At 37.9% G+C, this 20,772-nt stretch overlaps 2 protein-coding genes across 3 annotated transcripts; one reads left to right on the forward strand and one right to left on the reverse strand.

Annotated features, from left to right (window-relative positions):
- Positions 1–1,694: 1,694 nt before the first annotated feature.
- Positions 1,695–6,003, reverse strand: LOC124405536 (protein O-mannosyltransferase 1). Of its 2 annotated transcripts, none has more exons than XM_046880514.1 (7): positions 5,819–6,003; positions 4,357–4,538; positions 3,942–4,243; positions 3,676–3,850; positions 2,496–3,582; positions 2,121–2,422; positions 1,695–2,025 (listed from the first exon to the last, which is right to left on the reverse strand). In XM_046880514.1, the coding sequence occupies exons 2-7, from the start codon at positions 4,512–4,514 to the stop codon at positions 1,839–1,841; spliced, it is 2,211 nt and encodes a 736-aa protein (XP_046736470.1). In that variant the 5' UTR covers positions 4,515–4,538; positions 5,819–6,003; the 3' UTR covers positions 1,695–1,838. The 2 variants fall into 2 exon arrangements, with proteins under 2 accessions (XP_046736470.1, XP_046736469.1); XM_046880513.1 differs by lacking the exon at positions 5,819–6,003 and adding an exon at positions 5,349–5,679.
- Positions 6,004–6,432: 429 nt separating this feature from the next.
- LOC124405537 (ATPase WRNIP1-like) lies at positions 6,433–9,489 on the forward strand. Its single transcript, XM_046880516.1, has 5 exons — positions 6,433–7,074; positions 7,378–7,563; positions 7,640–8,522; positions 8,680–8,904; positions 9,098–9,489. Exons 1-5 carry the CDS (start codon positions 6,766–6,768, stop codon positions 9,214–9,216), a joined length of 1,722 nt encoding a protein of 573 aa, XP_046736472.1. The 5' UTR covers positions 6,433–6,765; the 3' UTR covers positions 9,217–9,489.
- Positions 9,490–20,772: the final 11,283 nt, after the last annotated feature.

Below are 20,772 nucleotides of genomic sequence, written 5' to 3' on the forward strand. Positions count from 1 at the left end.
TCATGAGAGTTACTATGAATTTATGTAAATATATTCAGCAATTTTAAAATCATGTTTCAATTTTACTGTTTTAATTTCATGTAACAGATGCATTGGTTAAATTATAAAAATAAAATCATTTTACGTTCAATAATGTTCATTGTAACAAATTACGTAGGTTCTCAATTTCCAAAGTCGCCGAGGTCTTGGAATTATGCATACAGTTTTAACTGCGAGAAAAATGAGTAAGAAAAGTTGATTTAAAAAATGTGGAATTCGAATATATCACATCCCAGGGCTGATCACATAATTTTTACATAAATTCGTTAACAGGTGGATTAAATTTTTACATGTATCCCATTCAAAGAACACAATAATCAAGAATTATAGAATATGGAAGCAATTAGTAGACCTGTTTGACTCTGGGAGAATAGAAAAGGCTTTGTCAGAGGTAAGTATAGTGTAATAATTAATGGTATAACTCATTATTTGGATGTTTTTTTTTCTTGCATTGTGCTTGAAATTGTTTATTTCATACAGTGTATGAACTCGTGTAGAACTGTAATTGAATGTATGCGACTGGCTGTACATCGTCAAGCTGCTTATCTGTTGGTGCAAATTGATTATTTTTTGATTACTGTGGGAGTGTTCGAGACATTGGAATACGACCACAGCATGATGCCGAACGCGTGTGACTCAGTATCATAATCATTTAAGTAATAATCAATCCATGAAACCAGAACACAGAAAAATGGTATGTGTACAAATATGATAAATTTTTCTTTTGAGTTATAAACTAGAATACAAAATGCACACCAATGTCAATGTTTTATATCAGACCCATAATCCTCTGTACATAGTAAATACACCTAAATTTATAGCTAAAATACGTTTGAAATTTTCTCCATTATATTCTTAGTGCATACATAATACAAAATATAGGTCAAATTTTTTAACCATATTGTAGAGTTATCTCTTAGACTTAATTTTACATTATACAGATTTGAGTCGTTGTATTCTGTTCTTTATTATCATTTGTTGAAGAGTATTGTGTGAGTATATTATTATATTATTGGTACTTCAATTCTATTCTACTGTTTCAGCATATATGGCCATTTGTAAATTGATAAGTTTCATTATTGACCTGCCATTATGCAAATCTGTTGTTCTCAAAGAACATCAAGTATAACTGTACGTCATAGAATAGAGAGATGTAAAAAGTAAGTAAGTCATCAATGACTTTTATGTTGCAAAATGTGTTTACGAAAAAGCTCTAGTACGTATATGATAGTATCAAAAGGTAAATTCAAAAAATTTTAGCGAATAATCAGTATGAATAACTTCTGTACAACAAATTGTTATCAGTATCTTACACTCTAATGTAATACATTGTGCCTCAGAATACTAATCTCATGATGTGTTTTCATAGTGGAATGTCTTGATTCAAAAGTTTAACGCTTGAGTGCTATCATAAATAAATACTGAAATCCGAAATTGTATACCCACTTTTGATATATTCATCTGAACTATGAGTTACAGCAGATATTTGTAACTCAACTGTAGAAATAGTATAAAAATTTGTGATGTCTGTTTAACAAGTGAATAAAATTGTCATAAAAACCACTTACGAAATAATACATTTCATATTACTAGATTGCCTATTGCAGATTATATCTACATGGATATATTGGGAAATCACAGATTTTTATGAATTGAATAGCTGCAATCTATCTTCTTCGCGACTGCGACGATAATAAGACAGTATTAGTTGAAAACGAATATTTTTAGTACAAATAACATCATCAGGTATTAAATTATTACTTGATCAGATCGAAGTAAAATGCGTACAATTTTTTGACTCAAGTTTTGTGGATAATGAAATCCCAAGTGTCACGCCACCGCAATTTCAATATTTCTGTCACTGTCAGTGGAGTTGTACCATAGCTTAAAACAGCAAATTTTTTAAATACATATATAATCATACCTATCCATGCTGCGATGCTTGTTTTGAATAAAAACAAGGTAATATGCCATTTCAGTCGTTCTCTGTAAAGGATTATCATTACTAGTACTTCTTGTAAAACTATTATAACGTAAAATATATATAACGTAAAAAAACCTATATGTCAATTCAAACTTACCCAATTAAATAGTGCAGATGGTCAATGACCGCTGATGTTATTAAGACCTTGAATACAAATGCTGGTAAGTAATGGTGCAGAAATAAAGTGCGCTCTACGAAAAAGAAGGGCAGATAGTGCAGGAGATATCCAACAAGAAGAACTTCACCAAAATTAACGAATCTTTTCCACTCCTGATCTGATATATCAAAGCACAATCTCCGACGCCTCATTAAGTAAAAGACGAGCATTAAAAAGTATATCAGAATCGATGCTGTCCCAGAGTACCAAACGATTACATTACCCAGCAAATGCACTTGTGCCTGCAACAGGAAAAGAATCATGATAGCCAATCAATTCATGCTTGTTTATGTATTTTAATACCAGTATTCTTACGTTACTCTCAGTCGAGACCCAGTAGGCAATGCCACGTGTCATCATTGGCCACTCTAAAGGTTCGCTAGAATACATATGACTGTTTTGGCCTTCCTGGGCACTGAAGAACATCTTTGTTTGCAATTCCAAAAATTTTTCCCAAAAGCTCAACGTAGTAGCACGCAGCGGTATCATTTCAGCTCCGACCAATTCTCTTTCCCGTTGCTTTTGATCCTCACTTTTAGTATATCTATGCTCTTCAACATTCCAAACTGTATCTGGCTGCTCAATTATTCTATCTGCTACAATTTCGTGCTGATTGTATCCCCAGTCCGGTAATTGTCTACCGCTAAATCTTAGTGCCTGCTCTGTGTTCACATGGATCAACCGTATCTGGCTTTGAATAGTGTGCCAAATCGGCCCAGTCTGATCGCGGTTAATTATATCTAATTTCCATAGATTTTGTGCTGGCATAGAAACGTTGTAATCTATGTAGCAAGACACCTCTTGATTCTGCGGAGACATCGGTGCAGCTACGTCATGCGAGTTTAACGCTCGACTGCTTATTCCGTGTACCAACTGAATCACATCCCCGTGCTTTATGGGATCGATTGGCTTGGTCACAACCAGACCATCTGTTCCTGGTCTCTTGACTATCCACCAGTTATTCACATCTTTAAATGAGTAGCAAGTCACTTGCTGCTGATGGGAGCTTCCCCGATTGTCCGGATAACGAAGCGGATACACTTGATTATGGCTGTGCAGCCAGCATGCTCTACCGTGGGTATGTCGCAGAGTTATTTGTGAGCCATGTGTAACTTCTAAGGGTTGGCCTTTAGTAATGCTCGCCAAACCGCCTTCCAAACTAGCCTGGAAGGCGCTGGTCATCACCGAATCGTGGGGTCCAGCTTTCGTCAGGATAGATAAATGGACATAAAACACCCCGACGTATACCACTACTGGGATAGTTATGAGTACGAACATTCTTGCAAACAAATGAACATACAGGAGACCTGCAGACAAATATCTCTGTGGAATCAGACTCCAGTAATCACGGGCGATCAGAGCAACCGAAAGAAGAAGTGAGTAGAATCCAACGTACTTTACGCTAAAAAAGAATACAGGAAAATAGAATTGTTATCATAGTTTGTTTCTGAAATTTTCTTATATACCTGCATTTTTTTGATTGCATTTCACTCACCATAAAGCGCAGGACAAATTAAAAGCTCCCAATGATAGCCAGATCCACCAGGATATTGTGAAGGGCTTGTCCATAATCTTTCTAAATTTGGCAACACATAGCAAACCAAATAGCGAAAATTGTATCAGGATGCTTTCCATCAGAATAAACCTTGACTGCGTTAGGAATGCATTGTCTGAAATTGATGATAGGATTCGTATTGAATGAGACGTTAAGGCAATGCGATTTCGTCCAATAGTTTTGACTTGACAAATTATTATACTCGCCAAATAGTAACATCATTCCTGCTATAGTCGCACTCCATTGTTTGAAGCCTAATTCCAGAGCCAAATGATAAACAGTTGGCAGTACCAAGCTGCCGCAGAAAGCTGGGATGATTCGCAAAGCAAAAAGGGGAACTAGATCAGTGTAGTCGCTTCCTATCCGGTCAAATTTGAATTTCCCATCGAAACCTGCCAAATAAGCAGCGATTGAAATCAGCTGCTTTCCCAGAGGTGGATGTGAGTCAAAGAAATACGTCTTTCTCATGTAGAGTCCAACATATTTCCCATAATGGAGTTCGTCAAACCTATTCAAAATCGCAATATTTACTCGTATGTATTGAACGAATTATTATTTACAGTCAGTTAATTGTTGATTAATGAAATGTACAAAGGATTATTACTATAAAAGAAACCTTACACTATGCTCCGAGGTTCTTCCAATCGATATAATCGAGTTGCCAATCCACCGAGTAACAAAATTACAGCGACTAAATCAATTTCCAAATTTACTCTCAACCGGGTTGGCAAAGTTTTGGAAAATTCTCCAGCCTCCTTGGCTTCATATTCAACTGGCATTTCAGACACTGATGCACCGTCACCCTGTTAATAATTTGAGAAAAAATAAAACCGAGTTTGAATTTTCATCTTTGAGTACATGAGAAAATCTAAAGGGAGCATTCCACGAGGTATCAATCCAGATCAGAAGTTGAGATCTTAAAGTCATTAGACAAATTGTAACGAATATATAGTGGCATATCAAAATATTCACCATTTACGTATAAAAATTTAGAATTATTGTTCAAAATTACATACCTTTGTTGTAATAATAACTCTATTTTCAAAAATGTTGTGATATATTGCGTCATTTTCTGGTTTTTGTTTCAAATTTCAGAAAAATACCTGCTCTGCAAATAGCAAATTAAATCATTTTACAAATTATTATTGGGCTAGTTGAGATTATTGTTTTTCAAAATTGGGTTGTGCTTTTCGTTTAGTACTTTCATACAAAAAATTCTAGGGCAAATCAAAATCTCAACTTAATTCGGATTCGATCGATACCTCGTGCAGATCGATCTTAATACACTAAGGTCTGAATAACATAGGAAAATACTTGTTAGAAAATTATAAAACCGAAGTTTAAATAGTATAACACATATAGCTCTGCAGTGTTGTAGGTGCCTGTAATTATTTTTTCTAGAAATTTATGATTAAAACTGGGTTCTTAGTTGGGTATAATTTTTTTTCTAAAGCCATTATAATAACATTGACAACACGTATCGTAAAAACATGCACCCAGTATACAACTTTATTTTTGTAAATCATATTAATTATTATAGAAAATAACAACAATCACGATAGTCATAATGGTTAACGTAAAAGTAACAAAAATTTATTCAGCAGCTTGTTTACCTCGTCTCTAATACTTTTCTGTGGAAAATTCCCAGTGTCATTGCACTCAAAATTCCCGGTGAGTTTGGAAGATCGCTCTGTCGGTTTGCTGTCACTTGTTTTAATTTTCCTGCGGCGCGAGCCTTCCATAGATGGTTATTTTTTTAAATTATAATGTACTTTTTTAAGGAGAATATATTGAACAGATCACACAAATCACGTGGACATTGGACCGAAGTGACGAATTAACAAATACAGCGATAACAGCCTCGAATGTCTATACGGAGAACCGACATGCATGCAGGTCAGCGTCATAACGGTATAAATCTCAAAGCCGGAGATATTTTGACCAAAGCATGAGCGCTAAAGGCTTTCACATGTGATTTCTATTACATTGCTCACCTTATATTCTGTGAAAGTGTGGTATGAAATCGTGACAATAAGTTATTGAATTGCAAGACGTATAAAGTAGTGAAAAAAGATGATTTTACTTGATCAATTCCAGCGTTGGTCACTATCTAGCTTTCGGTGTTTCGGATGCTGGAGGAAGATTATTTATTGTCTCAAATCTACAATGGGAATAGAAATAAGTATATGTTGTTGCGAATTGCAAGAAAAAAATACTACTTTTGGAAAGACTGAACAATCAATTCGTCTAAGATTGTATTTTTGTTGCTAAAAAACAAAGAAGTTACCAATCTTCTTCAGATTTGGGATCGACAAATATTCGGATCTTTTTTACCGACGCAGTCACGCAGGAACAATAAATCGCCTAAGACTGGAGTTGTGTTTACTCAGTAATGAAACAAAGAATTATGAATTAACATAGGAATGTAGCTCCTGAAAGGAGGCAACTTGCTGGCTGCTAAAATTAAGATGCCATGGTTCAAATATTATTATAATGAATCATACAACGTTGAATTCAACGCGTTTAACCTTAATTCGTGAATTAATGTCAATAGTAAAAGCGTGGAAATTATTTTTACCTGTTTAAAATATCAGACTTGCGAAAACAGCATTCGCGAACGAAATTGAGTTGCTGAACGTTTTTGCACACAAATTCGGGACTGCAACGTGTAAAGAAATTACCGGTACTACAACTTTATCATTGAACTGACCAACCGTGATAGAGCTACTGTGAATTTCCTTGGTTACCATCCAGCATCCATTATCTGTCATCGATAAATTCTATAATTGCTAATTTTGTAGCTTATGGATAAACAGGCTGAGCGCATCTTTACGAAATTTGGTTTTGAATTGCTGATTCGGTGCTGCCACCTGTTCCTATAATCAAATTGACAATGGCTTGAGGTCAGCTGTGAAATGTGTGGTTGTTAATAACGATGTTATAAAGGTATCATACGAAGCATTGAATTCAGGAAAGTTGAAGAAAGTTTATCTTCGATTCATTCATTAGCTTTAAAAATAGGATATAGAAATGGATTGCCCGATATGTGGCAAGGAGTTTTTGGCCTCGGAGATCGAGAGTCACGTGAATAAATGTTTGTTTTTAAATGACATGTCAAAAAATGCAAAATCTTCGGTGGAATCAAGTGGTATGAAAAGGTCCCACTCCTTAGGACTGCAGGGTAATAACAAAAGAAAAACGCCCGGACCTTTGGCTAAGAAAGCCAAATACTTGTCGTCCAGTGAAAACTTGGACGAAAGTGAAGAGAATGACGAACAAAGTGTCGGTATCACTTCAGCCGAAAGCGCCAATCTCGTTCCCCATATTCAACAGAAAAAAGTAATCCTCTTTCATCATCAATAGAATTTTGTAGTAACTTGAGTATCCACGTTTCATGTGCCGTTGATCACTGCATGACGTAAAACCCTTAATCCAAAGTAGTTCATCCTACCTATACTTTTCCCTTTAATTTTTCCAAAATTCTTTAGATAAACAATCTGCAATATAAAGTCTCTGCGAATCCCTCCCCTACTTATTTGTTCCAGCATTTTTTGAAATATTTTTTGCCAACATTTTGTACTTGGTTAGATTTTGCAAAAAAATACAAACTACGAATAATGATAATACATGAATTTTGAATAGGTTGGTAGTATTAAAAAATCTCACAAAGACGACCATGTTCCACTTGCCGAGAGAGTGAGGCCCACGGGTCTGATGAATTACGTAGGCCAGAAACATGTTCTTGGACCGCAGTCGGTCCTCCTTCAGTTGTTGGAAAAGAAAGAAGTTCCTAGCATGATTTTATGGGGACCTCCAGGTTGTGGGAAGGTAATTTTTTGATAATTTGCAATGACCGTTTACGACTATGAGAAAAAAAGAATGAAGTCTGCAATTTAAATTTCAGACGTCTCTAGCGAATGTGATAGCTCATATATGTAAACAAGCGCCTGGTGGTAAAATGAGGTACGTAAAACTGTCTGCGGCAATGTCGGGCGTGAACGACGTCAAGGAGGCTGTTAGTCGAGCAGCGAATGAGTTAAAATTTGGTCGGCGTACCGTGATGTTCATGGATGAGATACACAGGTTCAACAAGCTCCAGCAGGATATTTTTTTGCCCCATGTCGAGGCCGGCACTGTGACTTTGGTAGGAGCAACGACAGAGAATCCATGCTTCAGTTTGAATTCTGCTCTGTTGAGCAGATGTCGTGTCGTTGTATTGGAAAAGCTAACAACTCCTGACCTCGTTTCGATCATTCAAAATGCTGTAACTTTCATGGAGGGCAAGGTGTTCTCTGCTTCTGGGAACGCCAGTTCTGGAAACAGTAACAACGCTGTCAATGAATCATGCAGTTCAGAGGATAAATACACAGAATCGGTTGAGTCTGACGAGTCGTTTGTTCCGATGTTTATAGTAGACGAGCCCACGGTTCAGTGGTTGGCTGAAACTTGCGACGGTGATGCACGCATAGCCTTGGGAGGGCTCGAACTTGCCGTGCAATCAAAAGTTCCCGCTGAAAAGGAGTTCCTTGAGAAAGGACCTGGACTCATTACCTTGGATGACGTGAAGGAAAGCCTGAAAAAGTCACACGTACTGTACGACAAGAAAGGGGACCAGCACTACAATTTAATATCTGCATTGCACAAGTCCGTTAGGGCTAGTGACGATAATGCTGCGCTTTACTGGCTTGCTCGTATGCTGGCTGGGGGTGAAGATCCTATGTATATTGCCCGGCGATTAGTTAGAATGGCCAGCGAGGATGTTGGCCTTGCTGATCCTAAAGCTTTGGGTATGTAAGTGAAAAAAATTGTACACTGTTCGTAACTTCTGTGTTTCTATGACTGAACTTTACTTATTAATTTTTTTCAAGCACAAGCTGTAGAGTAAACGGTTTCTGATCATGATCTCAGACTTGGATATTTCATGTGAGGTGGACCTCTTTTTAGGTATTGCAGTGTCTGTGATGAACGGATGCAAGATGATTGGCATGCCAGAGAGCGACGTGTTATTAGCTCAGTGCACTATATACTTGGCAAGAGCTCCAAAGTCTCGATTGATGGAAGATGCACTTAGAGCGGCGCAAAGATTGGTAGCTAATCAAAAAGGGCAGCAGCCTGACGTCCCGATCCATTTGAGAAGTACAGGCTCCTCAAAATTGGTCAGTCTACTTGGTAAGTGAAAAAAATGGTGCCAGTATTGCTATTATAATGTATACCAAAACTATAAACATTTAAATTGCAAAATTTTTTAGAATTTGTGTGTTGAATTTAAAAAAAATTGGTATATTTTGCAGTAATTTCTGTTGTCTGTAAAAGATGTTGTTAAAATCGCAGTAATTGAAAACAATTTAAATAAATGTTACAGGACATGGAAAAGGATATAATATGCTGCATAAAGATGATTCTGGATTGAATTACATGCCACAGGGTATGGAGGATGTGAATTTTTTTGAAGAGGACGAGCTTACAAATATTACCGGTTAATATTATATATAACTTATCAATCCTGTTTCGAACGTTAATACGTACTATTTTCTTTTACAGCTGTGAATGTGAAAAAGATTGATATTTACGTTGCTTATAATTTTATAGTAAGGTGAAAAAAGGGAAAAAATATGGCCCTTAAGTACAAGTTATTATTTACAATTAAGTTCAAATTGCAGCGAAATCGACCAAACACTACCTCCGTATGTTGCACGTATCGGATTTTAATGATATTGTTATGTGTGGGATTAAGATTATATTTTTTTAAATACATCAAGCGTGTTCGTTCAATTGACTAGCGCCCTTTGCGACAATATCACGATTCTTCTAGAACGGCAGGTCAGTCTGCGTCGCGTATTATCAGCGTGTGAAATAACACACACGGATAAAATTGTTCTCTCTTCCATTGTCATGGATGTATAGATATATTGCATCGGTTTAAATTCGTTCAGATGTAGTCAACCTGCGTAAAGTATGCTCGTACATAGACATTAATTTATTACATCTTTTCGAATGTATCTTTCAAGTTTCGAAGATAATAGTAAAACAAAAGACGATCGTTACGACGTGAAGTGAGCAACGGTCGGACATCTTCTGTTGTCACGCCAGTCTAGTACGCGGTGTCGATCGGTGTGCATGTTCCGTTTGATTGATTCTGAACTCGGGTAAAAATCGCGTGGTAATTAACAATACACGTTAATTAAGTGAATATATTCTAATGCGTTCATTTTGCGAATCGAGGTGAACGATGAGATGATCGCAACGACGTGAAGACAGCAGCGGCTGAAGTTTTTCCTCATTCTCGTACGCGTCGCCTAACAGTGTTGATCTGCCATTCGACTGTTTTTCCATAAAAAAGACGCAATAATTAACAGTGAGCTGTATTGTAACGGTGTGATATTGAGCGTATGGCAAATTGATTAATCCGTGCAACAAGTTTTCGCCCGTAGTGAAGTGATTCAGAGTATAAATACGCATTAATTCGACGGTCAACAACATTCGATTCCAAACAAAAGACGCGTGTTGTGCCGATCGTGTGTTTGATAGCAAAAATAACAGTTTCATCGTATCTCGCTAATGAATATCATTCCCTGAAGTATATTGAGAATTGACTTCTCACGACTATTCAATATAAAGAATATTCAAGAAACATCTGAAGCGTCATATACGTTAGTCAATTCCATGATTCTCGAATGGAGAAAAAAGTCTATGAAAAAAAAAAAAAAACGGTAAGCGATCGATCAACAATTGAGTAACGATGCCGATGTTCAGTCTCTAAACATTCGCGTGTGAGTTGTTTTTTCTTGTACTCAAACAAGGTCGTTATTGTGGATTCGTCGAGCTATTTTCACGGTATTCCTCGCGCTTTTCAACTTCAACGCTTGTGCGGTTCGGTTCGTGACATTCAAACGAACCCCTGATGCAGCAGCAACGGCAATTTCACGTAAAGTTCGTCGCGTGTTTGGTTCGGACAGGTAAAGCTCGGGCGCGGATCGGTTTGTTTAGTGCTATTAATTATTCAAGGATTCACTAGTGACACGCGGTGATTAACGTGCGTGAGCCATCGGCATTCTGCAACGTTGGAGGTATGTATACTTGAGATAATTGTTATCACGGAGCTTCCTAGATGTGAATGTTCTTTATTAAAATAGCTAGATTTAGCGGAAAATAGCGGAAAATAGATCTCTGTCGATTTGCGATTCCTGGAGCGATTCTCATTCTCGAATAATAAACATACGAAATCGCTGTTTCTGAGGTTTTTTAGCCCACTGCAGATAGGATAAAGTTATTGAGTCCTCTGTCTGCCTTCCTCGTGCGTAAAATATTGATATAATTGCTCTTGACGTGGTTCCGAATTTCCATAAAATTTTATAAATAAAATATAAATTTATATTCACTCTTCGTATTAGATAAAGTCAAAAATGGAAGATTGCATGGAAGGCGATACATATCGATTTGAATTTATACCTCATCGATTGATTCAACAAAATTTTATCTTTTCAGCTTGATGTTTCGACACACATTCGAGTGAATTTATCATACTGCCACGTCGGTAAGTTTATTGAACAATTATATATTATCTGCCTTGACGATATATGAATCTATTGAATCTGTAGTACCGATGTGATTATACATCGCTGTGTCGGTTATCGGTCAGACAGATTTCAAACGTCAATTTACTTATCTGTCGAGAACTAAAACTGTCGGTAAGAAACTGAGATACTGACAGTACTATTAATTTTCATTTACCGACTGCAATTACCGCCTAAAATTTAACTCGTGTAGTTGAGTCTTCTGCCTTAGGTGAATACTTCGTTCTTTGTAATTCATAACTATAGATGTGGTTTATATACGGCATGCTTATTTTTCCTGTATAAATCGTAGCAAGATTAGAGTAAATTTCTAAAAAAACATTTGTACTCCTTTCGCTATCGCTGACTGATTTACGATCATATCTAAAATTTGGTGAACTTATTTTTATACACTGAAAATCGGTGAAATATCAGTAAAACGTCACCGAATCGTCAGTGTATATGCACCGGTCATTTCCAGTGGTATACTTATAACTGGGAATCAGTGAATTTTGCTTATTCAAATTTAGAATATCAATTATAATAGATAATTAAACTGCACGAATTAAATATACGATAATTTCTTTCTATCTTGGCGCAGTAAAGTTTTATCTGAATGGTAAAGTGTGCGACATAATTTTTCAAGAATTACGATTTTACTCACTTCTGATGTATTCTTCAACAAGAGCTTGTAGATCTTAAACAAGTGCGAGTTCAAAAATTTGAACTGTTAGCTCTGATGTTACCTTTGTGCAGTTTACCGACAATTTTATCTGTTTCTTTAATTTTGGTTCTCGTATTTTGGTATAATCGCCTTGTAAAAATGAAGGTTTCCTAGTATGTATGCAAAAGCTGCGAAATCTCGCCGATTAGTCATAAAGGATTTGTCACCCTTATCCGAGGCGTATGCAGCGCCGGATGTAAATTCACTCCTCATGTGGGCTAACTGGCTGAGGATGTTTATAGCAGTTATTTATATTTTATCAACCTGCCTAGTCATTGGTCACACTCATGTCTACTTATCGGAATATTTAACATGCGTTCTCGACTCGGTTCCACAAGATAATCTCTGAGAGCAGTGCAGCGGTACACGATGGTTGTACGTCTCTCGCTGCAGCAGATAGTCATTCAGATTTCACATTGTGCGGCTATAAGCGCTTGCCATTTCTGTCTACTCTATTTTGACGTCTTCGCCGTGCCAACTTTATGGCTATTCACGCATGTGTGGGTGTCCCTCCCACACTTACGGGTGACACGGACATCCACTGGCACCCATACAACCATCAGCAGAGCGTGCAGGGATCAGTGCGTTTCCTTGGATTAGCATAGGGTGCGTCGCCGGACGGACGCGACGGACTTATCGCTTCTCGTCTCAATGACTTTGCCAAGCTCAATGCTCAATTGCGTAAGGCGGAACATGCTTAAGCTTCGCGCAAACGGAAGCTGCTGAGACATTTACGCCGGCAAGTGATTAACGTCACCTTCCCCCTCGTCGCCACGTTCAAACCCCACTAAACCTGCATGCAGTCCTATTGCAAACCCGGTATGCAACCACACACGCGCGTAAGCCTATCATAGGCATGAAGATTTTTAAGGCTGGCCATAAACGCTCAATTTCTATAAGACGATCAAGATCTATTCAGCAGACGGTTATGTCAGGGAAGCTGCAAGCAGCTCGGGCAACGCAGAAAAAAGGATGAATATTTGAAATCATAAATGATATGCAAGATCGGGTATCGCGGGAATGTTATGATTTCTGCATATTTATTTTATATCTGTGTGGTGAATGCATGGACTGCACTTTTTTGCAGTCAAATCTAGATCAATCGTGGTAGATCTACTTAAGCATATTGTAGCTCTTACTACTGATTTTGTAACTCTTATTATCGGATTTCTAAATCTTAACACAATTATTGTAGATCCAAATGTAAAAATGTGCTGTCAATATAGTCACCATAGAAGAGAGTAGAATCCAGATTAGATTTCTTTCCGTGTATAAGACGGAGAGACATCACGATATTGGCATGCGTTATTCTTTTCCTTTTTCCGCCTGATTAAAACACCGTCGTCATCGTCAACTCGAGTGCAGGTTCAACAGAACAAGCATATCTGATTCATTGCGAGCATCATGTCATGAACGAAGGTTGCGTTGTCCATGCCAAAATTTTGCATCCAATAGGCGTGTTAAAGTGTTGAGCAACCATGAAAATTCTTTCCTCGTCCGCAAGACTATAAAATGTATTTGTCCGAAGTTTATTCTTGACGCGACGTAAAGGGAAAAGTGATATTGCATAATAAAGCAGGATATATATAGGGGGTGGGGGTTATGCACTCTCGGAATTATACCCTTATCCTTACGCGCATTTACCGTCAATTTATAGCTAGGAATTCTGGTTAGCCAGCTGCATGTAAACCTTGTCGGGTTGACAATAAGATGCGCCTACTTCTCTGCACCGTCCGGGAGTTGGAAAAATGAATGCTAATGAATGCAAAGAGATCGGGATCGAACGGACAATGGCAGTCAACCTGCCGTGACGTGACCCGGAAACATGGAAGCTTGCCGATCAAGCCAAGGCGGGCATATCTCTTTTATTTTCTTTTCTTTATATACTTGGCTTTTCTCCTCTCCTCTCCTCTCCTCTTCTCTCTTCTCCTCTGTTATCCTACCTGCTGCCTACCGGCCATGTGTAGCTCTTCGATAGATCGAACCAGCGATCGAGGCACCGCCGAGCGCGGTGATCTACATCTATCACGATCGCATCATAGACTCTGGCAAGAAGAGGCGAGCTGAGCTGGTCTCTTCTTCTGGGCTGCTTCGGGCAGCTCGAGAGTTGGGCATGAACCTTGCAGCCTTCCTCTGAATCCGCCGCAACGGTACCCACTGACCAGCTATTTATATACTCCACCACACTGACAATGCTCAATGCAAAACCTGCCGAGCTTATTTGTTGAATCGATGTTATTTTACCGGGAGATATGCCCCGTCGCTACGGCTTACCTAGGCTGCAGGCGGAGTAGGAGGAGGTCGTTCTTTATGCAATCTGCAGGGGGACTAGATCCCGATTTTTAAATTCACGAAATACCAGAGCGTGCTGACTTTCTGTTGGAATAAACAACGTATGGACACAACCTAACTTCACTGTTTATTATCATCGACTTGTTACACAGACTTAGTCTATCAGCCTACCACCGCCATCTCGTAAGCTAAGCTATCCTTTGTCGAATAGGTATAGAGAGTGGAAATTTTGTGTACGAATGGATTGGTCCAAGCATACGAGTTCATTCAATGTCAGAGTCGTTACACATTTTTACAATTCAAATTGTCTAAAATATTTTGTCCTGAAAACTTTGCAATAGATATAACTGTGTTCAGAATCGTAGATAGAAATTATAACGCCGTATAATTAAATTGAGTTTAAAATTGGAAAAGTTTATCCGACAAAAAAAAAAGCAAAAGTTAGATTTATTTATTTAAATTAGTTTCATTAGTTCGAAGTAGTTTTCTTCGAAGTCATGAGTATAGTGAAAACGGTAATATAATATAACAATTTCACAAACAGCAAACGTTTCGCGTGCATGCATGATCGCGTTAGGTACCTGTCGTTTCATTTCTGTCGGCTATAAAAATTCAGTAGGATTGTAAGTCAATGAACAACTCGGATCCCGTGCGGAATGAATTGCATCACTTTCTTGCGTGTATATTGGCTTCCAGAGGAGGCTTCTTTAATGACCATAGCAGGCATCGTTTAGATATTATAATTCGTGCCGGGATGTAATTCGTGCGGCGTCATTCATCGGAGGAACGTGTGTGGGAGCATGTGTGTGTGTGCATAATATGCCTCCTGCAGCAGCCAATGAAGTATATAAATTATACATGTATAATGTGTGTATATATACACATATACATATATACATGTACGTTACAGGTAGATGGTCACATAATTATTTTATTTGTTATTAATCGCCCGTGGTAATGAGCTATCCTCCGAGGTACGCAGCCCTGACGGAATTGAACGCATTTATCATCTATTAATTGAGCGATTTGTTTCTCTTCAACTAATGAGAGTCCAAAGTCAGGTGAGCTTCGCCGCTTACACTCGTAATCAGAGGCACAGCAGCCGCCTAAGTCGATAATCGGTTTTAAGTTTAAATGACGATAGAATGCTGCTTCTTTACCTGTCGTCAATCTTTTTATTTTTGTTCTGCATACTTCATGCTCAAAGATATAAGGCTCGTGTTTCTTGAATTATTTGACATGTTCCTTAAGAATTCCCTGAATGATTAATAATGTAGAAAGTAAACTTTATCTTTTCTTCATATGAATATATAAATTAAATCGAACAGTTATAGTTGATGAATTTTCATACTTTATAACTATTCTGCCGCATAATTGAATTATATCTTTCGGAATGACGATATCCACATCAATCGCGTAGCGTGACGGTGATTCAGTCACGTTGTACAATTTACTGCAGTCGCTGTGGAAAATATTTAATTTTAAGTTATAGACGCTATTAATAAGCGCACGCTGAGGAATCTGTACCTACGATATCGTGAAGGGGCCGCGGGGGGGAGAGAGAGGAGGGGGGGGGGGGGGGAGCAAATATACGAATATATAGTCATCTGATAATAACTAAATTAAAATGCCCGCGTCAAAGACGCGGGGTAATATTTTTTAATACTCAGTGGCCGCTTCTGTTCCAAAGCTTCTCAACGGGAGGTCGTCTTTCGGGCGCCGATCTACGGACATTTTTACATGTTTTATTCGACGATCATACCCTGGAAATTACGACGAATGATTTCTACACTGCAGTCAGGAAATTATAGCGTCTTATGTGCGATCAGGAATTTTCGATTTATGCGTATTTTGTACATGGATACGTGAAAAAATTTTCTCAGTGTGGCGAGTAATTATTTTATATACATAGTTACGAAAGTTCATCGTTTTGTGGTATTTTGGAAAAACATCAAGGATTCGAAGAAAAAACCGATATCGATTGAAATCACTAACAATTTATTTATTAGAAAATTCTAGTCTTGCTGAATACTTCATAGTCATAAAAATATAGTGAAAACATTAGAAATAATCTAAAAGTTGCCTGGATTGACTGAGAATGAATTAGAACCGGATGAGAAGTTACAAGAACTTATGAAATCATACTTTTCCGAAGCTACAGGAGAATTAATAACACTATTAGGGAAATACATAACCATATGGGACAAACGATAGGTATACGTATGATGATTGATGACGGTTTGGAACATTGACGGCAAGTTTCACGTTTCTCCGTCACGCGTAAAAACATATCTTTGACAACGAGTGTGTCTTCTGTTTGTCCGTCCACCTGAACGCACACGAAGCTCACCTGAGAAGTACGTAACAACAGCGTTAACCCCTTACGCCCCCCCCCCCCCCCCCCCCCCCGCCGCTCAGTTTTCCCCCGTCAACCTCTGCAGCGTTTACTCGAGTCGTAAATCGACTCGTCGGAATCCGATAAAATGGTAGGTATTTAACGTCCGAACGGAAGACACGGGTCACGTTTGAGTCGATGACAAAATAGTAGCCCATTAAAAGCCGAGATTATCGCTTTGAAATGAAAAAAATGTCACCCTTTTGCCTTCGAGTTGATCGTAAACACAAGTTATGCCAACCTTTCGGCGTCTAAGGTAATTAAAGTATTAATAAGATGCCTTTACAATACGGTAGCTCTGCCTTACACTCTAATCTCTTTTTCGTCTACCGACATCTGTCTTCTTCCACATCGAGATGACTTGGGATTATCATCTTATTTAGAGATATATCTTGAATGAAAACGTCTCGAGTGATCAGATTTGTGCAAAGTTGTCGTAAGGTATTCGTTGTAACAGTTGGGATTGGAAGTGTTGAAAGGTGAATACTTGGATCTGAATTGAAAATCTTTTCCAAAATTTAAAATCTGCGAATAATTTTGAGGCGTGATTATATTCTGAAATGTTGAATTTACAATAATGTTTCTTTTTTCCTGAATTTTTGTGATTCCGAGTCACCGACTTCCGCGATTTCCATTATTTTAATTACTCTATCACTTTTACTTTGTTCGCGATTACATAGTTTGCGTAAATTCACATATATATACTTACGTGATGCAAAGTTAAAAATTACTCTAGATTTTTTCTTTTCTTCTCTATCATCAAGAATGTGATAGCATAAATCTACAACTAGATATGGAATTGAGAGAGATGAAATCCTGAATGTCCTCCGGATCTTCGTGACCGGATCTCCAGACGATGACGTGGTTAGCGCATTCGGATCGTGACGTTGAACAATTATATCCGCAATTACGTCTGCTGCGCAGGTACATAGTTAGAAATAGTGACATTGTTAGGTATAACAGACTTTATATATAATATATATATATATGTACATACATAGGTATATATCTATGTATGTATATAAATACATAAAGTTACGTAGTTGGATATATTCCGCAAGGTATGAGCTTCGTCGTCGCGGTCGCGGCCACCGCCGAGCCGCTCGTTCCAGACCGCCGAGAGACAGGAGAGCGACAACTTGTCCGGAGTGTGTTCACGATTCCGACCTCGTTGACCCCGACCACCATAAATTCCATGTCATCGGTTGTCATAGGGCAATTTTTTTATTTACCTTTTTATAGCCGCGAAATAATGTTCGTCCCTATCCTACTCCTCGTGTTATAACGCTTTATTATCTTGCGTTCGGTGCTACGGATAGACGTTGAGAATATTTCGAAACTCTACACCGAGTTCAAGATAGCCGATGGCTACGTAGAATTGGTCGGAAATTAATATATCCGAGACATTTTACAAGATTTCGACGAAGACTCGATTTGTTCCAGTTTTTTTCCCCTTTTTTTTTACAAAATCCGAAAAACTTTCTGTACAGGCGTAAAATCATCTTCAAAACGGTACGCAAATATTCGTTAATATATCTCGATTTCAATTTATTGGCATGGATTTAAAGCAAGATGTAAACGAATGATCGAATATATTGTAGCGATCAAGAAAAAGTTGCGTTTTTTTAATTTTTCTACCTACGTACATTTGGGTGGTCGGTAAATGGAAGATCATGTTGAGTGGTCATAAATTGGCTCCAAATGTAGAAAAAAATTGTTCTCCAATTTTTTCAGATTTTTATTCCCAACCGTTAGTTTCCCTGTAGATCGTACATTCCACACCAGTCGTGGGTGTTTTAATTTAGAATATTATTTTTTAATCATTTTTCAAGATCTATAAAACGTCGTATTTGATACTTTTTTTTAATCTTCGCTGAATTTTGAATCGTCATTATTGTCGATTGTATAGAAAGGAGATGTGCGGGGAATTTCATTTTAGTGCTCAAGAATTATATAAGTACAAACAAAGGCCAGCAGGGAGACGCGGGGATCGAAATAAAAATTTGAAAAAAACTAAAGTCTTCATTTTTTTATACTTAAAGCCAATCTACGACCATCTAGCATTGAAATTCCCCCAAAAAAAAACCATTCAACGACCGCCCTAATGTACATGACATATGTAGTTTATGTAACATTATACGTATGTCGTATTATACACGTATACCGATGCTCCGGAAGCCTAGCTGTAGGTAGTAATATTTCGCTTGAGGTTTATACCGCCGATCGTTCACCTCCGTAAAGCATTGAGAGGGTTAATAAAATACTGTATGGTAAAAATACTCGTATATAGGCAATAAGGATTCACCGCGGGTGTGCAGAGCGGTAAAGTCTTATGGTAGCTCGGTGTCTCTGCAGCCACATAGACATGGCAGCGTATACGTGCGAATACACACTTCGTATCGCCTTAGTCGCGCTGCTCGCAGAAGCCAGAGATAATGTATTTTATACAATATAATACAATCTGTTAAACCTTTCGCCGTCCGTGACATGTGCCGCTTACTTTCGGACTTCATTCCTGCGTCCAATCAGTCCTCTGCAAACAGCGAAGCCCCTCCTTGCTTGATCATACTTAACGGATAGACAAATCTAAGTTGCGTGTACATTTAGTCACAATCACAAAAGATGACTTTCTAACACCGAAACGTAAAGTCATCTGGCACATCATACTAACGTTATATTTCACGTATATCCGACCATTTGGTTAGCGCGTTTACAAATATTTAGAATTCAAACTAAAAACTTATGTTTATCAAAATGAATTATATGATCATATTGCTCAGAGATAGTTTAGCTTCTTATTAGTGAAAGAGTTTTTGGAATCTGTTCAATAGTTCGAGAGATAAGCCCTTACATACGAACACACAAAGTTTATGTATTTATAATATTAGTATAGATTATAGATGTATCTTCGAGACAAAAAGGGTGCGGAAGGTGAATTATTCAGCACCTATATATCGATCTCGGGTCACGCTTTTATGCACGTATAATATACATGCGATATTCTTGCCGCCCACATGACGTTGCTGATGCTGCTGCAGGGGCGTCGATGTCTTTAGTGCCGATTTTACAGCGGATCAATCCTGCGATTTTATTCATTTATTTATTCGCGTCTTTCACATCGGGGTCATTGAATATGAATATCTCGAATAAATTTTTCACTACTGCGGTGACATAATACACCGTTTAAATGATAAAATCATTAATTTACATGAATTATTATAGTTTTTATATCAACAGATGCACGCGCTTCAATATCAGTCGAATGTTTATCGGTTATGTTAACAGCTCGCGTATTCAAACTATTCAGCCATTCATCGATGGCGAAATATTTTCAAAAGTTTTTCTCATTTCCGGGTTAATTTGATTTTGTTTTTTGTCACGGTATCAACTTTCCACTTATCTCCACTTCCGTTTCAATTGTATGGAACCTAGCGCTGTTGCGAAATTGAAGTAATGGTGTAGTCACAGTACTGACGGAACCATTGAATATATATATATATATATATATGTATTCGATACATCAGTAACACGTAGAGTGAGTAAAGGTTTTGTTGTTGGTGTGTACAATAGTTGATTGTTTTATTCATTCAATTACTCGGGTAGTAAATCAGGCCGCGATTTCGCGGTGTACTTCAGCGCGAAGTAGTCGCGTCGCAGGTGCGCGCTAGGCTGTCGCGGGTCTTTTGAACCCAGCGTAACAAATTCGCGCGCGGTTCTCTCGTTTCCATAAACAGACGAAGAAAGTGCATTCCTATAGTTGCGCGGGCGAGACTCGTTGGGTACGGTCGGTTCTTTGGCGAGAAAAAATTATGCTAAGCCACCTGCGTCGCTCCGCAGTCAGTCGAAACTTAACCGTATGTTAATGTTAATGCGTCTTATGAACTGTTGCAAATTTCCTCCTGACGTCATCGACGTCAAGAACAAGTTTCCTACATACGTACAAAGATTAAAAAGATTTCAAAATTTCATCTTCAATAAGGAACCAAGAAAAAAAAAAAAAAAAAGAGAAAACTGAGAACAAGTCATAATGTATACCTGTTTACGAGTGCTTAAAAGTGATCTCGGTTATTTAT

This window comes from Diprion similis, chromosome 4 (assembly GCF_021155765.1).
Source record: "Diprion similis isolate iyDipSimi1 chromosome 4, iyDipSimi1.1, whole genome shotgun sequence".
NCBI lineage: Eukaryota > Metazoa > Arthropoda > Insecta > Hymenoptera > Diprionidae > Diprion > Diprion similis.